The sequence below is a fragment of the Triticum aestivum genome, chromosome 1B, assembly GCF_018294505.1.
Source record: "Triticum aestivum cultivar Chinese Spring chromosome 1B, IWGSC CS RefSeq v2.1, whole genome shotgun sequence".
Lineage (NCBI taxonomy): Eukaryota > Viridiplantae > Streptophyta > Magnoliopsida > Poales > Poaceae > Triticum > Triticum aestivum.
This window is the reverse complement of record NC_057795.1, coordinates 44,007,940-44,027,957: the sequence shown is the minus strand read 5'-3', so window position 1 is coordinate 44,027,957 and position 20,018 is coordinate 44,007,940. Positions and strand designations below refer to the sequence as shown.

The following is a 20,018-nucleotide window of genomic DNA, read 5'->3' as shown; positions in this document are numbered from 1 at the left end:
CTTTCTCGAGAGCACACGTTGTTTCGGAGCCCCTTTAGAACCTCTTTGATTCGCATGATTTTGAAAACGCAGGAATAGGAAAAGTATAGGATTGGAGTGTCATGCCCACTTGAATTCTATAGGATTAGCAAGCAGAATTGTAAAAAAGGTTAAAATCGATGTTAGATTTTTTTATGAAATGTAGTACAAAAGATTTCATAGAAATTTTTTTTATGGGATTCTCCTATGAATCAAAGGACAAACATAGGAAAATTTCAAAGCATTTCAATCCTCCAAAAATCCTATAGAATTCCCTTGAATCAATGAGCCCTTATTCATCTGTTTTCGAGATTGTCTAAAAAAAAAACTGTTCTCGAGAGAAAACCTAAACCAGATCCAGATCCGGGTCTGACACCGGACCCCCTCCCCCATCGAGGACGCGCCACCCCCTGCCGTCGATTCTTTCCCGGCGCCGAGCAAGCCCCTCCCCGACCCGTCGCCGTCGGCCTCCCAGCTCGCCCCTCCCGCCCCTGCCCCGTTCGCGCCTCCCCGACCCCTGCCGCCGACCTCCGCCGGCTGCGGCTGACGCCGTCGACAACTCCTCCCCAACTCTGCAGCCTTCAGCCTCCCGCAAGAAGATCGAGGTAACTGCCTGGTCTTTTTTGTGAGAGATGTTTGTGAGGCCTTTTGTTTGAATTGTCACCGGGGGGTTCCAAGCCAGCAGTAACAATGGCATGGCAGCCGAACTAGTCGCCGAGACGAATGAGCAAGGCAGTGGTGTGATCCTGAAGATCTTGTGAGGCCTTTTTCACTCGATGGTCGATGCAATTAACAAATTGGTTGAGTCCCCCACGAGAAATTAAAAGGTTCATACTACCAACACTACAGTACTAGTTAGTTATCTGTTCTTGCTCTGACAAAAGTTATTGGGAAGGAATGAACTACTACTCTGTTCTCAAATGTAAGACGTTTTGGCAGTTTAATCCTTGAGAATGCATTTGGAGCTTTAATCCAAATGTGTAGCTTAGAAGCTGCTTGCCTGACCCATGTAGACACTAACCTGCGATTGAGGACCTCTGAGGGTGTAGTAATTTGCAGGTTAGTGAGAGGTGTTACACCGGAGCTTCTCAATTGCCACTTTGTTTCAGCCTTTCAGGTGTGGGCATGCATCAGTTTGGTACCGCTTAATCTTGCAATTTTCTGCACCAAAAGGCCTCTGTTAATTCTGAGAATATCATATCTGGGCCGTGAATACATTGATTTAACAGTAATGGGAGAGGGTTCTTCTGTGTCTGGGATAAGAAAACATTTCAGAATTTACTTTTAGACTTTAACATGTCCTTTCTTCTATTCTGCGAATCGGGCTTAGTCATGCTTCAATTATTATATGTGTTTTAGACTTTTAGTTTATGTATGGACAATAAACTCATGTGTATGCTGGTTGTTCATGTCCTTGATGCTTGTTTAATTTAATGTTCTTTTGTTATTATGTATGAACTGTTTAGTCTATGCTAGCTGTTAGGGCCTCGTCGAGTGGTTCATCTATGCTTGCTGTCCACATATATATACTTGCTGTAAATGTACATATACGGAGCATGACAATAAGGCTCAACCCAAAGCTAAATAGTCATCCTAGAGACTGCATATGCAGTAGTTTTACATGGATCAGGCAAGCAGCTTTTAAGCTCCAAATGCATTCTCTAGGATGACTATTTTTAAGTTCATAGGTACTCACTAAAGTTTGAAAATATGAAGTCATGTTGTTGCTGCCATAACATAATCATCAAGCCTCAAGACATCAGCTACATATTGGAAAATTAATTTATTTGCTTGTTTGGACCAACAAAAACCTAGTCAGTAAATGAGCCTACACACTATATGACATTATTAATGCCGTGAGGGTACATTTTGGGTTGATTGGCACCATTTGCATGTAAGTTTGTTTGGTTCAACTGATTATGCTTCTTTGAATTTTCAACTCAAGCCGTCTTATTTTTGGTGTGTTTGCTGGAGCATTATCTATTTTAGCCTATTGTGGTATCTTTAAATTTAATTTTACTAAACATCGGTTGTTTGACGGTTGCAAATGTTATATTTATCCTTAATGCACCATTTGAATGCATCTCCAAATAGTGCATGATACTTTCTAAGAAGTTGTGATGTTGACGATACTGTCTTCTGAATTCTTAATTACTGTGAAGTGTCGATTTCTGTGAAGCAAAAGATGTTGTAGTTCTCGTGCCATGGGCTTGTTGCTGTCTTGTCCTTTGTTATAAGATGTTCAAAGTGAACAATATTTAGTTCTATTATTGTCAACTAGCTGAACACTGTTTTGTTGCCAATCACAATTTCCCTGAGCATGTGATTAAATAAAACCATCTCATGCCATGCCATGCATTATACTATGGGAGAAGAGAAACAAGTTAAACACTTGAAAGACATTTTTATCTTCTGGGGATGTCTAAGTTTCTTCCTTGGATCTCCCAGTAGTATCTTTGTATATTGTTGCCTAGAATTCCTTGTTTATTAGGCTAATTTTGTCATAGGATATCTAAATATTAGTCAGACAGGTTTATAGTTGCGATCACCATGATTATAATAAGCAGTCAGATTTCATTTTGTTATTTTACGAAAAAATGTATTGACATGCTGGTAGCAAGGTAGTGTATGTATCTTGTGTACCAAAATTGTTATGAATTATAATTGTAATATCATAATTTTTGTAACTTCTAATTGTAACAACTCAGGTCTTTATGTTGTGAAATGCAACTATGTTACTTGTATCATTGAATTGTATACTGCATTTTTTTCTTTATTCTTTAACTTGATGTCCTCTAAATGTTAGTTTTCTATTACTGGCAGATAGGAGCCTGAGGCGGTCAGGACAGAACAGTTGGGTACTACTTTAAAGCTGACACATACCTGGAACAATGCCGCCTCATAAGATAGAGACTGGCCACCAAGATGTGGTGCATGACATCGCAATGGATTACTATGGGAAGCGTATTGCCACTGCCTCCTCTGATAACACAATCAAGATCATTGGCGTAAGTGGCACCTCGCACCAGCAACTTGCCACTTTGAGCGGACATGAGGGCCCAGTCTGGCAAATTGCATGGGCTCATCCCAAGTATGGCTCCATGCTTGCATCCTGCAGCTACGATGGTCGGGTCATCATATGGAAAGAAGGGAGTAAGCCCGATGAGTGGGCACAGGCACACACTTTCAATGAGCACAAGTCTTCTGTCAATTCCATTGCTTGGGCGCCTCATGAGCTCGGCCTATGCTTGGCCTGTGGTTCATCTGATGGGAATATCTCAGTCTTCATGGCTCGTTCTGACGGAGGGTGGGAGACGACGCGCATCGATCAGGCACATCCAGTGGGAGTTACCTCTGTTTCCTGGGCCCCATCAATGGCGCCGGGTGCTCTAATCAGCCCAGGGCCTTCTGGGCAGTTCGAGTACGTCCAGAAACTTGCTTCTGGTGGCTGCGACAACACGGTCAAGGTGTGGAAGCTCACCAACGGGAGTTGGAGGATGGGCTGATAACTAACCGCTGTACTAAACAGCCTTCTGGATTGCCTTCTCTGTTGTTGCCTCATGTATTTGGGTATATCATCGAGCGGTATTGTAGTAAACAGCTCACCGGGCTTGCTACTATATACCACCATGGGAAATCGGCCCATCACGCCGTGAGCTGCAGAAGCAGACCCATCCTCGACGGTTGCCTTCTTCGAAGCTGTCTCACCATCCAAGCCTTGAGTAGGTTTCTTCCAAGCCATCTCGAGATCCAAGCATTCAGAAGGACGTGCCCATTTGTGGGGGGTGATCCTGGCATTAGACCGGGCAGATAACACCGATCTCCACCATGGGAAGAAGCTTCTCCTGGCGAGTTTGAGCTCCCATCGTCTCGGTTTTCTCTTCCTCCTTGCAGCCTGGCTCTTGAGCGTCAATAAAGGGCATTGAGATATTAGATGTTCCAGTGAAGCCTACCGGCAAGCGGCAACACTGCCTTGAGATATTAGATGATATTTTTTTCCAAAGGGCATTGAGATATTAAATTGGCTGCTTTGTTTCACAAATCCAATTGTATTTTAGCATTAAGTAAATTTCCTGGGTTACCACAAATATGATGAACTATACAGAATTTGATCACGGCTTGGATATCTATTGAGCGTCAGATCAATTCAGCTTGAATAATGCGTACAAATTTACAAGTTTTATATATATCTGGTCATCAAAATCAAACAATAAATCTTTGGCCATGATATTTTGATATCTTTACCTTGTTCACTACTGTGCGTAGATAATCCATTTCTAGAGCTTCCCTGTCTGCGACACTTTCCCCTGATTTCCATCATAAAATAATTAGGGGTTTTCCAACTAATTTTGAGATAAATAATTCAAATCAATACACGCCACGAAAAAATAAACAAGACAGACACGTACCAGGTTTTCTAGGTATTTCCTCACTTGACAACACATCATGATAGGGGCAGCTTCAAGAACAAGTAGGAGAACACAGATCACACAAATTATGCATATGTATGTAAATTCTGGAATTGCAAAACCATAATCGTCGAAGAATGGAATCGACGCGTAAAAAACATACAGGTTTCTGATGTCTACACATTCTGGAGCAGGAGAAAAACCATGATCCTTGAGAATCGATGAAACACGTTCAAGGACCTCCAAACAGGGCACCTGCATGAAATGGGGTGCCTGCATTACAATTTTGACTTGTGAGAGATGAGCTATGCCATAAGCACCATCACATAATCAAAGATGACTCAGGGATGACAGAGAGAATTATTTACATTGGAAACACGAAAGTAAGACATCACAAATTGGAAAGGCAAAATGAATAGTTTCAATGGTAAATAACATTGTAATATGAATGTATTTGATTACATAGATACATGTTCAGAAGCACAATTTCTGCCTTAACTATATTTGTTTTAGTTTTCTGAATTTGCCTCGATTGTTTAGTTTAGATTTCCCAAAGGTGAAATATAGTTTTCATGTTATCTAACTGAACACAAAAACCTTGACAGGTTCCAAATGGTGAGTGTCATTGCTTATCCAAAATTTGTGTAAACTGAACTAAACTTCAGAAACATCAAGTTCCAGAAACTTAAATGTTCTAGATAGAGTACAAATTTTGCTATTTATCTCAATAATTGACAGTATTTTTAGCATTTCCTATTCTATATATATCAGGATAATGCAGGAATAACCAAGAAGCTATGCAAATTTTAGTAAAGCGAAGAAAATAGAGGCATTGTAACTGCAACTACCAACACTGTGATACCTCTAGATGGTTTCGAATGTATGATTCAAGACCTTCACCAGCTTTGGAAATTACATGAACAAGCATCATTGCTGTATGACGAAGCTTTATTTTAGTCTCCAATTCCTCCTTTTCCATTAGGTTTTGGCCCTTTTCAGACTGTAATTTGATACTGTTGTCCATAATACATTTGTAGATAACCTGAAACCCATCTGCCTTACTATTTCCAATTTTCTTACAGGAAGTTCCCATGCGGATCTGCTCTTGGGCTGCCAGTAGCAAAACGGCTGTCTCAGCAAGCTTTCCATCTTTTATGTAATTCCAAAGCTCATCAAGTAGATTATCTGTGTGTTTTGCGATCAGCCTAGTGGAATCCAAAAAGATTTTCTGCAAAAACCACCAGCATAGACAAAAACTGGGTGCTTTTAGAATTTATAGGCAATGTGCCAGTTCTGATTAACTTAAAATTGTGTTCTCACTTCCAACCAAAAGAGAAACACATTTTCAAATTTGTTTGCAGCCACTTGAAATTTTTTTCTAGTCGGGAACAATTCTGACTTTGACAATGGGCGTAAAGAAAGTAGGGTCCTCAAGTTTGAGGTATATGCCAACTTCTTTTAGCCATGTTGCAGAACTGGAGAATTAGTAATTTTATTTATGGGTGGATACTAACCATTTCAGGTAGGCACAAAAGATGGATGAGCTTGAAGATAAAGTGGGCATCTGCCTCACTGTAATCCCGATGCTCGTGGTTAGGAAATAGACTGTCTTCTAGATACTTGTGCATGCACGTGTTCTCGACTGCAACATGGAGTGGGAGAAGGCCCTCGATGACCTCAGCACCAGCTGTGCGTAGATTGGCGGACGCGCCATGGCGGATGAGCAATTGAATCATGTCAACAGAAAACAATTCAGCAGCTCGGTGGAGGGGATAGTATCCATACTGGTTCATGCAGTTGGGACCGGCCCGGCACCCATCAAGCTCAGGTGCCTGACCCTCCAAGGCAGCTTTGACACATTTTACCGCATTTTGTGCAATCATATGGTTCAAAGCCTCTGGGGTGATGATCGAACCCCATTGCATGCCCGCCCCATTTCCCCGGAAAAAGCGGAGAAAGCGCCGGACGCTATCCTTATCCAGGATGGGTGCCAAATGGTGCACTCTATCATAGAAGACATGATTCACCTCCTAAATTGACCCATTCAGAATCAAAAGAGGTGAAAGGAAATCAATAATCCGATTAGCAAAGCAAAATGAAATAAGCAATGCACTATAGGACAACTGCAGGAAAAATGTAAATATAAATAACCAAATGATTTTTTCAAATGCAGAGAACCTTAGGGATGCGGTCTGGGAAGATTATACTGGATGCTCTGATGGCACCAATTGCAGCTTCTTTCTCACGTGACCACTGCAAAGGGAAGGAGGGGAGCGTCAAGAGCTATGCTAGGGAAAGCAAACATGATAAGATAGAAATGCCATAAAGTTCAAAAACGAATGTTGGTTAGTTGCTGCACCTTAGCTACTAAACGGATAGAGTCACTTAAGCTAAGTCCAACAGCAGGAGGGCATGGAGGATACGGCGGATTCCATGGATCGTATTCAGCTGTGCTTGATCCATCAGTACTGGTAGTATCTTCATGATAGGTGGTTTTCACTGCCTCCTCCTTGTGCATTTTATCCATTGCTGCCAAACTGGCCTGGAATTCCAGTCCCACACTGTTTGTTTGGCTGAAACAAGTTTTACCTGGAATTGCGTCCCAAATCAGTTTCGCACCTTGTTTGATTCAACTTTTTTTAAGAGATGGTGGAGCAATACGAAGTTGGGATGCTAGAATTTTCAAAGAAACCTCCAAACTTCCCGTAAATGTCAAATGTGGCAATCTCATCAGATAGGTTAAAAACACATTTCATGAAAAAGACCTGCAAGTATTACAATATGATGAAAGTGCTGTATTATTTATGTTGTCCACAATTTTACAGCAAGGCATTGCAAACTTCATTCATAACTGCTTCCACTCTGCAATGGCTTTGTTCCTACAAACTAGTGCCACTGCCAGTTGATTCAATTGATGAGAAATATGTCCAGAAGTTTGACATTATAAGCATCGTTCAAGCACTGATGTTGAAGACAATGATGACAAACGGCAGCGTCATATTTCTAATCAAAATCAACACATGTCCTGGAAATTAAATAAAAAGCTCCTTCCCTCCGTATATAACATGAAGATACCACATAAGTCAGGCACATGCCAACAACAACAACAACAACAAAGTCTTTAGTCCCAAACAAGTTAGGGTAGGCTAGAGGTGAAACCCATAAAATCTCACAAGTCAGGCACATGCCAAGTAAACTAAATGTAAGCAGTCCGTAGCAGTAGTTCTAATACATAAATTGATTAAAGCATACATGCTTAGCAGCCGTGCAAGTTGAATAATTAATATTCAGGCCTCATATTTGCACAGGAAGAAGTGTGAAGCTTAAATAAAGCTACTATTATTTCCAATCACTAGTGTAGAACCGGGCAATAGCACCCGTAAGGCCCTTTAGTGCCGGTTCCATAACCGGCACTAAAGTGTGGTCACTAAAGCCCCCCCCCCCTTTTGTACCGGTTCAGCACGAACCGGTGCTAAAGGGCAACCACGTGGCACGAGCCAGCTCCGGGGGCCTGGAGCCCTTTAGTACCGGTTGGTAAGACCAACCGGTACTATAAGGTTTGGGGGTTTTTAGTTTTATGATTTCTTTTTCATTTAATTTTGTGTTTCCATTTTAATTCTTTTTCATTTGCTGGTATTTTACGATACTACACATTGTACACGTTATGCATATATATATATATATATATATATATATATATATATATCATCAATGTCCCACAAACCACCATATTAATTAATTCACACATACACACATGTATAGCTATATATAATTTCTCCTACGTATGCATGTTGCCTTTGGAGCCAGTGGCATTAGCCTAATTGGTGCCTTCGGAGCATGATGACAATTGAAAGTGGTTTTCATGGGGGCGGTAGCAGGTAATAGTATTCTCCCTTCGGATTTATGACCTGGTCGAGCAAAAATCCCGCTATTTCCTCTTGAAGTGCTTCTACGCGCTCCGTTTCTAGGAGCTTCTCCCGCACCTCTTTGAACTGTTAAGAAGGAGATCAATATGCATATGTATTAGTTTGTGTGAGACTAGATATCGATAATGGTGTAAAAATTGTGAATAGTGTTCTGACAAGCGTACCCATTCCTGTCTTTGAGATCTGCTCCTTTCAGACGCCATCATGCGAATGTTCTCGCAAACGCAGAATGCACATAGATCAGTCCCCTGCGCCTGCTTCAGGGTCTTTACGAGAATGGAATTTGATTAGATAATAATTAATCAAGCATGATAATTAAAGAGATGGCAGCTAGCTAGCTAGCTAGTACTACTTAATTACTTACCTTGGATCGAAACCATTTAAGCTTTGGTTTCCATTCACCTTCCGTGACCTTGATGAACCTTGCCCAAGCCCTGCCCCGCCGACAAAGAAAATGAATAAAGGGGTTATTAAATAGTTCATATCATGAAATGACGAACTAAATAGGCCGAGATATATAGTTAATAATGATTGAATTAAATTACCTGTTGACTATCCCAAACAAGATGTTATAGTCAGTTTTTGCTTTGAGTAGTGAGTCCAGTATTTCAACTGTTCTGTCGTCAACTTTAATGATACACAAGACCCAGTGAAATCTGCATGCACACACGTTTGCATGTCTTAATTAAGCGGGCATATGTAAGCAAAAACATGTAGCTAGCTAGTAGGCAAATACAGAGAATTTGTAGTACAAGACAGTGTGACTCACTGGAAGTTGTAAGGAAGTAGTATATCTTCATTGTATTTGAGGCGCTTCAAGAACTCTAGCATGTTGTCTTCTACGTCCTTTTGCTGACGTGGATTCATTAGCCATGTGTATTCATTAACGGTGTTTGGGTCAATGAACCCAATGCCAAAGCGTCCACCTTTTCTCATTTCATACATCTTCATCCTGCATAATACCACAGAAAAGAATATAGTGAGGATAATTACAGGTAATGATTGATCAAAAGGATCACTACAGCTAGCTTGAGACTTAAATTACAGAAAGAAATCACTTACAGACAATAGCAACTGACGATAGATTTGTCGAGTGCGTCTTGATTGTATAACTAAAACAGTTCAGAATACTCAACGGACAGAGCTTTCTCATGGAAGTAATGCTCCTCCTTGACATTCACCATGAGGGAAAATCGATCTGAAATATTGGTAATGTTCATGTACCATTGATGCAATTCATACATTCTCGTTGGGAGGTTCTTGACCTTGTCTGGCGCGATCAGAGGTTGGCCCCGGACATATTTCCGTTTTATTTCATCCTCTCTAAGCACAGGCATGGGCTCGATCTCGAGGAGTTGTCCAACAGTGATGTTGAGAACTTCAGCCTGCATTATATGCTCCTCCGTTATTACCACATTGCCCACCTCGGGAACATGCACTATTTGCCCACAATAATATTGGGCGCCGTACTGTCATGTGTTGTTGGCACAACAAGCGAGGGGATCGATTGCGCTGCCTGTTCTCCCAGCTGGGGAATGGTTTTCCCGCATTTTTGTCAGCTGCTTCTTGTTTGCTCGATCCCGATGTAGACGTGCTCGCCTCCTTTTGTAGACGTGCTCGATTTAACTTCCTGATGTGGCGCTCATAGTCTGTGTCAACAGGCTTGGGAGCTGGTGGTTGAGCCATACGAATGAAGTGGTCAATCTTTTCCTCAGGCACTTTCTCCCTTGGCGGCGGTGGTGGTTTCGATGCAAAATGGGCTTCCACCTCGGCCTTCTATATGGCTGCGATTTCCTCCTCGGACCTGTCATAAGCCCTCTGCGGAAGAGGCGTGAGGCTTGGACCATATTTATATCGCTTGCCTCTGCCTGTACTTCCTGTACTACCTCGACTCGTACCGCTACGCACCATAGCTGCGGGGTGTCTCTTCTGCGATTGCTGAGGCGGCGGAGACGGCTGACGGGGCTAAGTTGGACGAGGAGGAGTGGCCTGAGGTTGTGCCGGACTTGGAGGAGGAGTGGACGTCTGACGCTGTGGCAGACTTGGAGGAGGAGGAGTGGCCTGACACTTTGCCGGACTTGGAGGAGGAGTGGCCTGACACTTTGCCGGACTTGGTGGACTTGCAGGAGCGGGAGACTGCTGACTCGGTGGCGGACTTCGACGAGGAGTCGGCTGACGCGGTGTCGGTGGCCTTCGAAAGATGATGCAATCCTTTTTCCATAAGATGATACGATGTTTGGCCTCTCCGAGAAAGCACTCGCCGTCACCTCCAGGAATGTCAAGCTGTAGCTCCGAATATGGTGGGTCCACCACCTCATCAACCAAGACACGAGCATAGCCCGCTGGAATCGGGTTGCAATGGAGGTTGCCTCAGGGGGATTTGTAAAAGCAACGGCGTCCGCCACCTTCATGGATATGTTCTTCATTTTGACGTGTAGCTCACAGTTAGTGTTCTCCGTGATGTCATCCACGGGGTATCTACCCAGCATTGCGTCATCCTGGGCGGCCGAACCCACGCTGCTTCTCGGCATGGATGGGCCGGTGCTATCCAATGCTGGATCATCCGCTAGCTGCTGTAGCTGCTGAGACCCCCTTTGCTGGGTAAGTGAGTCGATCTGCTCCTGCTGCCGCTGGAATTTGACTGCCAATTCCGCTTGACTTGCTTCTAGGCCTTGAAGGCGTTCATAGTCCTGCTTCCTCTGCTCCTCCTCCATCTTCCTCTTCTTCTCCTCCGCAATCTTCTTTCTCGCACGGGTTCTGTAGTCGTTGTTCCAGTCTGAAAACCCCTCATACCACGGAATAGCGCCCATGCCTCGTGTTCTTCCTGGGTGTTCAGGATTTCCCAGGGCACGTGTAAGCTCGTCGTTCTCTCTGTTGGGCTGGAACACCCCCGATCGTGCCTCTTCTATTGCAACAAGTATCGCATCGTCGGCTCCCTTCAAACTTGCCTTCGTCGAAACATTGCCTGTCTTCGGGTCCAACTCCCCCCCATGCGCATAGAACCAAGTCCTGCACCTGGGGGGCAGCTCTTACTAACCGGAGTGACACCTGCATCCTCCATCTCTTTCTCAGACTTATCCCACTTAGGCATTGCCACCGCATAGCCACCTGGCCCCAGCTTATGGAACTTATCCCTTTTTTCGGCATTCTTCTTGTTTATTCTCGACCATTCCTTAGCTAATTCCGAATCCTTGAATTTCACGAAATCGTCCCAATGAGCACGTTGGTTCTCTAGTGTTCCCTCGAATACTGGAGTCTTCCTTCCTCCCTTGACATACTTGTCCCATTCACGATTCTTGTGGTTCTTGAATGCAACCACCATCTTCCTAAGAGCAGCGTCCTTGACTTTTTGCACATCTGCTTCTGTGAAATGATCTGGTAGGGTGAAATGTTCCATGAGAGTATCCCAAAGCAGATCTTTTTGATTCTTGTCGACAAAAGTAACATCTGGACGTGGAGCAGCGTCCTCTTTGTCTTTTTGTCTTTTGTCTTTTGCTGGCTCTCTCCATTCTTGAAGGGAGATCGTGAGTTGGTCCTTCACAAGAACTCTGCACTGACGAACGAACTTGTCCGCAATCTTCTTAGGCGCTAATGGTTCGCCATTAGGTTTGACTGCCTCGATATTGTACTTTACGCCCTCCTTCTACTTTTTGTTCGGGCCTCGTTTCGTCCTTTTGCCTGAAGATTTGCTCGATCCGGATGGCTGAAAGAACAAAGATCGATTCGTTAATATATCTGCAAGTCATTTAAAACATGTGATGATCACCAGATACCTGCTTATATAAATATATATACCTCGCCGGTCTTTGTTGTTTCAGGATCAACATGTTCTTCGTCATCGTCATAACCGTAGTTCATGACTTCATCAATTCGGTCGTCGCGATCGAATATCATATCACCCTCTCCAGTGTTGTTTAGAAATTCGGAGCCGTCATAATCTTCTTTATTCTGATCATCATCTGGCCCGCGTATCATATCGAACATGGTTGTTCTCCCTCTCTGTCGGTATTGTCTGCCATAGCTTTTATTTAACTAATCCAAAAGAAATATAAAACAATTTAGTATTCAAATTACATCGTCTCGAATAATAGATATAATCTCGAATACATCGTCTAGAATAATAGATATAATCTTGAATACATCGTCTCAAATAATATATAATATTGAATAGTACATCACTGGCTAGGTAGCTAATTAAAGATCGAATACTACAGAAGAATCTAGGACACTCGCGGTTCCTGCGGCGCGGGCGGTGGACACCCAAAGAGAAGGAACCCTCACAGGATCATAGCTGAAGTGAGATCCCCGAAGATACTGCCAGGTATTGGAGAACCTTCCGCCCTCTAACGCAACCATATAGCGATGGACGTGCTCGTCCTCCTCCCTGACACGGCGACGTACCACCTCCGGCGGGGCCGGGTTCCTCCGCACCGAAACTGGCCCACGCGAACGCCACCAAACAAGATCAGGGTCGACGACGGGACCCGGGCCGGGTTCCTCATCAAGCGGCGCGTCCCTCCAGGCAGCACCTCCCAGTGCCAGCCCGGCGGAGCCCAGTCCCGGACATGGGTCGGCTGGACGTCGTCGTGGACGGGTCGACGGCGAGGATGCGGGCCGGGCATCGTCGAGAACAAATACTAGCTATATGCCCGCAAAAAGTAACATTTTTTAATGATTGGATTTTGATAACTAAAATTTCTAACATTTCTATATAACACTAATTATGCTATCATTGCATATGTCAAAAATCTATATACTATTTCATACTAATTAAACATCTAACACTAAAAACAGAAAACACAACTTCCATACATCCATTAAAAAACTGAAAAACAACATTATATAAAAATTTTCCATACTAATTAAACACTAATCATATCCATCTAACATGCATTCATACATATATAATAGTGAAAAAAATAATAATCTAAATAATCTAAACTAATTAAACATACAAAATACGTGTGTGTACTAATTAAACACTAATTATCTAAACTAATTAAACATACAAAATAATAATCTAAATAATCTAAACTAATTAAAGACTAATTATCTAAACTAATTAAACATGCTTGTGTGTGTACGGGCTCGGGGCCGGAGGGCTCACAGCGGGCGACGGCGACGGCGAGGCGAGGCAACGGCGAGATGACGGCCGAGGCGGCGACGGCGGGGACGGCGCGACGGGGACGGGGACGGCGCGACGGGGACGGGCCCGGGGCGGCGACGGAGACGAGGGCGGCGACAGGGACGGGGGCGGCGACGGGGATGGGGGCGGCGACGGAGACGAGCGGCAACGGAGACGATCGAGGGCGGCGGCGACGGCGACGGAGACGACGGAACAGAGAAACAAACAGAGGGAAACTGAAAATTTTCGTAGCTGTTGTATATATAGAAGGCACCTTTAGTACCGGTTGGAGCCACCAACCGGTACTAAAGGCCTGTTTTGGCCAGGCCAAGCGGCGGGAAGCGACCCCCTTTAGTACCGGGTGGTGGCACAAACCGGTACTAAAGGCCCCCCTTTAGTACCGGTTTGTGCCACGACCCGGTACTAAAGGGGGTGCATTGGCGCAGGTGCGGTGCGGCAAGTTTAGTCCCACCTCGCTAGTCGAGGGGCTACCACACTGGTTTATAAGCCCCAGTGCGGTAGCTCTCTCGAGCTCCTCTCCTAACCAGGCCTACTGGGCCTACCTGTCCTCTTCGCCTAGTGGGCCTACTGGGCCTTCGCGGGTCTGCATCCTGGCCCAACGAAAGGTTGTGTCGCTAGTCGTATGCAGGCCGCTTTGGCCCAGTAGGCGGGCTTTTTTTTCTTAATTTTTTTGTTTTATTTTTTTGTTTTATTTATTTTTGAGTTGTTTTTTTGCTGTATTTAGTGCTTCTTTGTGAATATTTTTGCTTTAGGTACAAAAAATTACAAACATTCTGTTAGTGCCGGTAGATTTCAAATTTGAATAGTTTAAATTTTGAATTATTTGAAATTTGTGTGAATCACTAGTTTGTGAATAACTTAACTTTGAAAAAAGTTTTTTCAGTGATTCTTTTTTCTTATGTTTAATATTAGTGTGTTTTATCATTATATTCAATTTAGTAATGCTTAGGTTATTTAAAAAATGAAATGCCTTTGTAACAGTTCAGTTTTCGTCGGAAACCCTGATACTTCGAAAGAGATTGTCCATTTTGTACACGAAGTGCATCCAGTTTTTGCCGTAACCCTCTCTACTTTCTTGCACATGCTATTTGTATGAAATTATGATACCATGCCAACTTTCAACCTTTTCTGAGTTCATTTGAATTGCTTTTCAATTTCAGGGTCATTTAGCTGGAAAAAAAATCAGTAAATGCATGAAAAGAATTTGTTTGCACATAAAATTTCTTCGCGTTTCAAATGCCAAAACACATAACTACCCTAACTATTACAGACATTCCCTCCTGGGTGTGAAACACAGAAGAAAGTGATGATAGTGAAGCCGATCACATCCCAGATCTTTGGGTGTGAAACTTTTTCTTCGCGTGTGTCCCTTTGCGCCGTAACCATGGAAAATCTTCATCATTTAACGGGATGCTCGGGTCAATATTCACTGTGAATGGAGCAATTTCATCAAACTTTTCATAATCTTCTGACTTGTCTGTCTTGTCATCCACTCCCACGATGTTTCTCTTCCCAGAAAGAACTATGTGCCGCTTTGGCTCATCGTACGATGCATTCGCTTCCTTATCTTTTCTTTTTCTTGGCTTGGTAGACATGTCCTTCACATAGAAAACCTGTGCCACATCATTGGCTAGGACGAATGGTTCGTCTGCATACGCAAGATTGTTGAGATCCACTGTTGTCATTCCGTACTGCGGGTCTTCCGTTACCCCGCCTCGTGTCATATTGACCCATTTGCACCGAAACAAAGGGACCTTTAAACCACGTCGATAGTCAAGTTCCCATATGTCCTGTATATAACCATAATATGTTTCCTTTCCCGTCTTGGTTTCTGCATCAAAGCGGACACCACTGTTTTGGTTGGTGCTCTTCTTATCTTGGGCGATCGTGTAAAATGTATTACCATTTATCTCGTACCCTTTGAAAGTCATTATATTCGAAGATGGTAACTGGGACAGCAAGTACAGGTCATCTTCAATAGAGGTGTGATGCATGGTACGTGTCTGCAACCAGCTTGGGAAACTCCTGGTTTGTTCACGTGTAATCCAGTCATCAGACCGCTCCGGGTGTTTGGAGCGTAGCAAATTCTTGTGTTCATCCATATACGGAGCCACCAAGGCGGAATTCTGTAGAACTGTGTAGTGTGCTTCAGTGAGAGAATGTCCGTCCATACATATTATTTGTTCCCCTCCTAGCGTGCCTTTTCCATCCAGTCTGCCCTTATGCCGCGATTCAGGAACACCAATCGGCTTAAGGTCAGGAATAAAGTCAATACAAAACTCAATGACCTCCTCATTTTGATGGCCCTTGGAGATGCTTCCTTCTGGTCTAGCACGGTTATGAACATATTTCTTTAGGACTCCCATGAACCTCTCAAAGGGGAACATATTGTGTAGAAATACAGGACCCAAAACGTTAATCTCTTCGCATAGGTGAACTAGGACGTGCGTCATGATGTTGAAGAAGGATGGTGGGAACACCAACTCGAAACTGACAAGACATTGCACCAAATCATTCTGTAACCTTGGTATGATTTCTGGATCGATTACCTTCTGAGAGATTGTATTGAGAAATGCACATAGCTTCACAATGGCTAATCGAACGTTTTCCGGTAGAAGCCCCCTCAATGCAACCGGAAGCAGTTGCGTCATAATCACGTGGCAGTCATGAGACTTTAAGTTCTGGAACTTTTTCTCTGCCATGTTTATTATTCCCATTATATTCGACGAGAAGCCAGACGGTACCTTAATACTGAGCAGGCATTCAAAGAAGATTTCCTTCTCTTCTTTGGTAAGAGCGTAGCTTGCATGACCCTGATGTATGTCGTCTTCTCCGTGCATACGTTGCTAGTCCTCCCGTGCCTTAGGTGTATCTTTTGTCTTCCCATACACGCCCAAGAAGCCAAGAAGGTCATGCAAAGATTCTTCGTCACGTGCATCACGTCGATTGCGGAGCGGACCTCTAGGTCTTTCCAATATGGCAGGTCCCAAAATATAGATTTCTTCTTCCACATGGGTGCGCGTCCGTCAGGATCCTTCGGAACAGGTTGTCCGCCAGGACCCTTTCCAAATATCACCTTCAAATCCTTGACCATATCATGTACATCAGCACCAGTACGGTGGCGAGGCTTCGTCCGGTGATCCGCCTCACCTTTGAAATGCTTGCCTTTCTTTCTTACGGGATGCCTGCTCGGGAAGAAATCAATGATGTCCCAGGTACACATTCTTCTTACAACTATTCAAATATATACTATCGGTATCATCTAAACAGTGCGTGCATCCGCGGTATCCCTTGTTTGTCTGTCCTGATAGGTTACTGAGAGCTGGCCAATCATTGATGGTCACGAACAGCAACGCCTTTAGGTCAAATTCTTCCCCCATGTGCTCATCCCACGCACGTACACCTGTTCCATTCCACAGTTGTAAGAGTTCTTCAACTAATGGCCTTAGGTACACATCAATGTCGTTGCCGGGTTGCTTAGGGCCTTGGATGAGCACTGACATCATAATGAACTTCCGCTTCATGCACAACCAAGGAGGAAGGTTATACAAACATAGAGTCACAGGCCAGGTGCTATGGTTGCTGCTCTGCTCCCCAAAAGGATTAATGCCATCTGCTCTTAGACCAAACCATATGCTCCTTGCGTCATCTGCAAACTCCTTCCCGTACTTTCTTTCGATTTTTCTCCACTGCGACCCGTCAGCGGGTACTCTCAACTTTCCGTCTTTCTTACGGTCTTCTCTGTGCCATCGCATCGCCTTGGCATGCTCTTTGTTTTGGAACAAACGTTTCAACCGTGGTATTATAGGAGAATACCACATCACCTTGGCAGGAATCTTCTTCCTGGGGCGCTCGCCCTCGACATCACCATGCTCATCGCGGCTGATCTTATAGCGCAATGCACCACATACCGGGCAAGCGTTCAAATCCTCGTACTCACCGCGGTAGAGGATGCAATCATTAGGGCATGCATGTATCTTCTGCACCTCTAACCCTAGAGGGCAGACAACCTTCTTTGCTTCGTACGTACTCTCGGGCAATTCGTTGTCCTTTGGAAGCATATCCTTTATCATTACCAGCAACTTTCCAAATCCCATGTCAGATACACCATTCTCTGCCTTCCATTGCAGCAATTCCAGTGTGGTGCCCAGCTTTTTCTTGTCACCTACGCAATTCGGGTACAACAATTTTTTGTGATCCTCTAACATGCGCTGCAACTTCTTCTTCTCCAAATCACTTGCGCAGTTTCTCTTTGCATCGGCAATGGCCCGACTTAGATCATCAACGGGCTCATCTGATGCCTCTTCTTCAGATTCTTCCCGCATTACCGGCTCAGCTTCTTCCCCCATTGTTGTATCATCGTATTCAGGGAACCCATGGCCAGGATAGCTGTCGTCGTCCTCTTCTTCTTCATTGTCTTCCATCATAACCCCTCTTTCTCCGTGCTTGGTCCAAACATTATAGTGGGGCATGAAACCGGACTCAAACAGGTGGACGTGAATGGTTCTTGACGTAGAGTAATTGCGACCATTCTTACAGCCAGCACATGGACAAGGCATAAAACCATCCGCCCGCTTGTTTGCCTCAGCCGCAAGCAGAAAAGTATGCACGCCCTCAATGAACTGGGGAGAGCATCGGTCATCATACATCCATTGCCGGCTCATCTTCATTACACAACACCGAATAGACCAAATTAATACAAGTTCATACATAAAGTTCATACAACACTTAAATGCAACAAACAAATAACTCTCTAGCTAAAGCATTTAAATGCAATAACAAATGCGATCAAGATCGCAACTAAGGTAACAATTGATCCAACAGCATAATGGTACCAAGCCTCACTATCGATGGCATATTTTCTAATCTTTCTAATCTTCAAGCGCATTTTCTCCATCTTGATCTTGTGATCATCGACGACATCGGCAACATGCAACTCCAATTCCATCTTCTCCCCCTCAATTCTTTTCAATTTTTCTTTCAAGTACTCGTTTTCTCTTTCAACTAAATTTAACCTCTCGACAATAGGGTCGGTTGGAATTTCCGGTTCACATACCTCCTAGATAAAAATATCTATGTCAACTTGATGGGCATAATTTGTCATAAACACGAAATGCAACAAATAGTTTTAAAAGAGAATATACCACATCCGAATCATAACAAGGACGAGGGCCGACGGGGACGGATATCAAAACCATGGCACTATGTATAACAAACACCGTACGAGTAAGATAATTATTATACGAGTAACTATATATCCAAATCACACAAACATCAATTTTTTATATAAAATTTCATGAACAAGAGGCTCACCACAAGGTGGTGCCGGCGACGGGACGGTGCGGGCGATCGACGGTGGTTACGACGGAGATTTAGAAGGCACTAAGTAAACCACACCTACATATGCAAACTAAGTGTTATTTTGACCTCAAATTGCATATAAATCAAATACTAGCACATATATATATTTCCTCCCAAATTACTAAACTCACAAATTAATAACTATATAAAGCATTGCAAGAGCTAATCTAGCAATGAGAGATGAAAGAACAAAGTTGCTAACCTTTGTGATCACTTGAATGGATGGGGGCCTTCAAATCTTGACAAATTTTGGGCAAAATGTGTGATGAGCTCGAGGGGAGAAGAGGAAGAACAGAGAGGAGAGGAGAGGGGAAAGGGGGAAGAACAGAGCGAGCTGGACGAAGGGCTTATATGCAGGAGGATCTATAGTACCGGTTCGTGGCACGAACCGGTACTAAAGGTGCTGGAGGGGGCCCAGACTGACAACATCCTGCCACCACCCTCATTAGTACCGGTTCGTGGCACGAACCGGTGCTAAAGGTTAGCCACGAACCGGTACTAATGAGAGAGGCCCGGCTAGCCGTTGGAACCGGCACTAATGTATACATTTGTGTCGGCTCTAATACAAACCGGCACTAATGTGCTTCACGTTTGACCCTTTTTCTACTAGTGAATGGACACGAATTCTTGGTAATATCAGTTAGGAACTACTCCCTCCGCCCCATAATGTAAGATGTTTTTTGACACTAAAATACGACTTTTTACATTATGGGACGGAGGGAGTAGTACCGTAAGTATCTCCATTCAAGCACCATCAAAGAAAATGAGCTTGTGAGAAAACCCTTAAGGGTTCCAGCAGCAATAATCCAAAAAAAAAAACGAAACACCAACATAGCAATGTACGTAACTGTCATATAAAAGCGCATACTAAAGTGCGCTTCGCAAGAGAAGAAACCCTTATTAAGGATTTGCTTTTTCAACGAAGAATGATCAGGCGGTAATTCTCCAATTTGAGGAAGCGAAGAAGATATGAGGCATGAGGTCCAACCGTGGTTTACAAGAGCCGAAGATCGATGTGACCACCACCGTGGGCTGCAGGTCAGATCTGTACGCAATGACTCAGGAGCTGCGGCAAAAAGTACAGATCGCAGAAATTCTGAAGGTCAATGGCCAAAGCTTGAGGCGGCAGGGACGCGACGAGGAACAACCGGCGATGGC

General features: G+C 43.8%; 2 protein-coding genes across 2 annotated transcripts; one reads left to right on the top strand and one right to left on the bottom strand.

The window, feature by feature from the left end:
- The first annotated feature begins 350 nt into the window (after nt 1-350).
- On the top strand, nt 351-4,133 carry LOC123105799 (protein transport protein SEC13 homolog B). Its single transcript, XM_044527949.1, has 2 exons — nt 351-623; nt 2,842-4,133. Exon 2 carries the CDS (start codon nt 2,910-2,912, stop codon nt 3,522-3,524), a length of 615 nt encoding a protein of 204 aa, XP_044383884.1. The 5' UTR covers nt 351-623; nt 2,842-2,909; the 3' UTR covers nt 3,525-4,133.
- LOC123076694 (uncharacterized) lies at nt 4,131-6,954 on the bottom strand. Its single transcript, XM_044498815.1, has 8 exons — nt 6,787-6,954; nt 6,606-6,680; nt 5,942-6,457; nt 5,290-5,655; nt 4,591-4,700; nt 4,428-4,477; nt 4,264-4,325; nt 4,131-4,145 (listed from the first exon to the last, which is right to left on the bottom strand). The coding sequence occupies exons 1-8, from the start codon at nt 6,952-6,954 to the stop codon at nt 4,131-4,133; spliced, it is 1,362 nt and encodes a 453-aa protein (XP_044354750.1).
- Nucleotides 6,955-20,018: the final 13,064 nt, after the last annotated feature.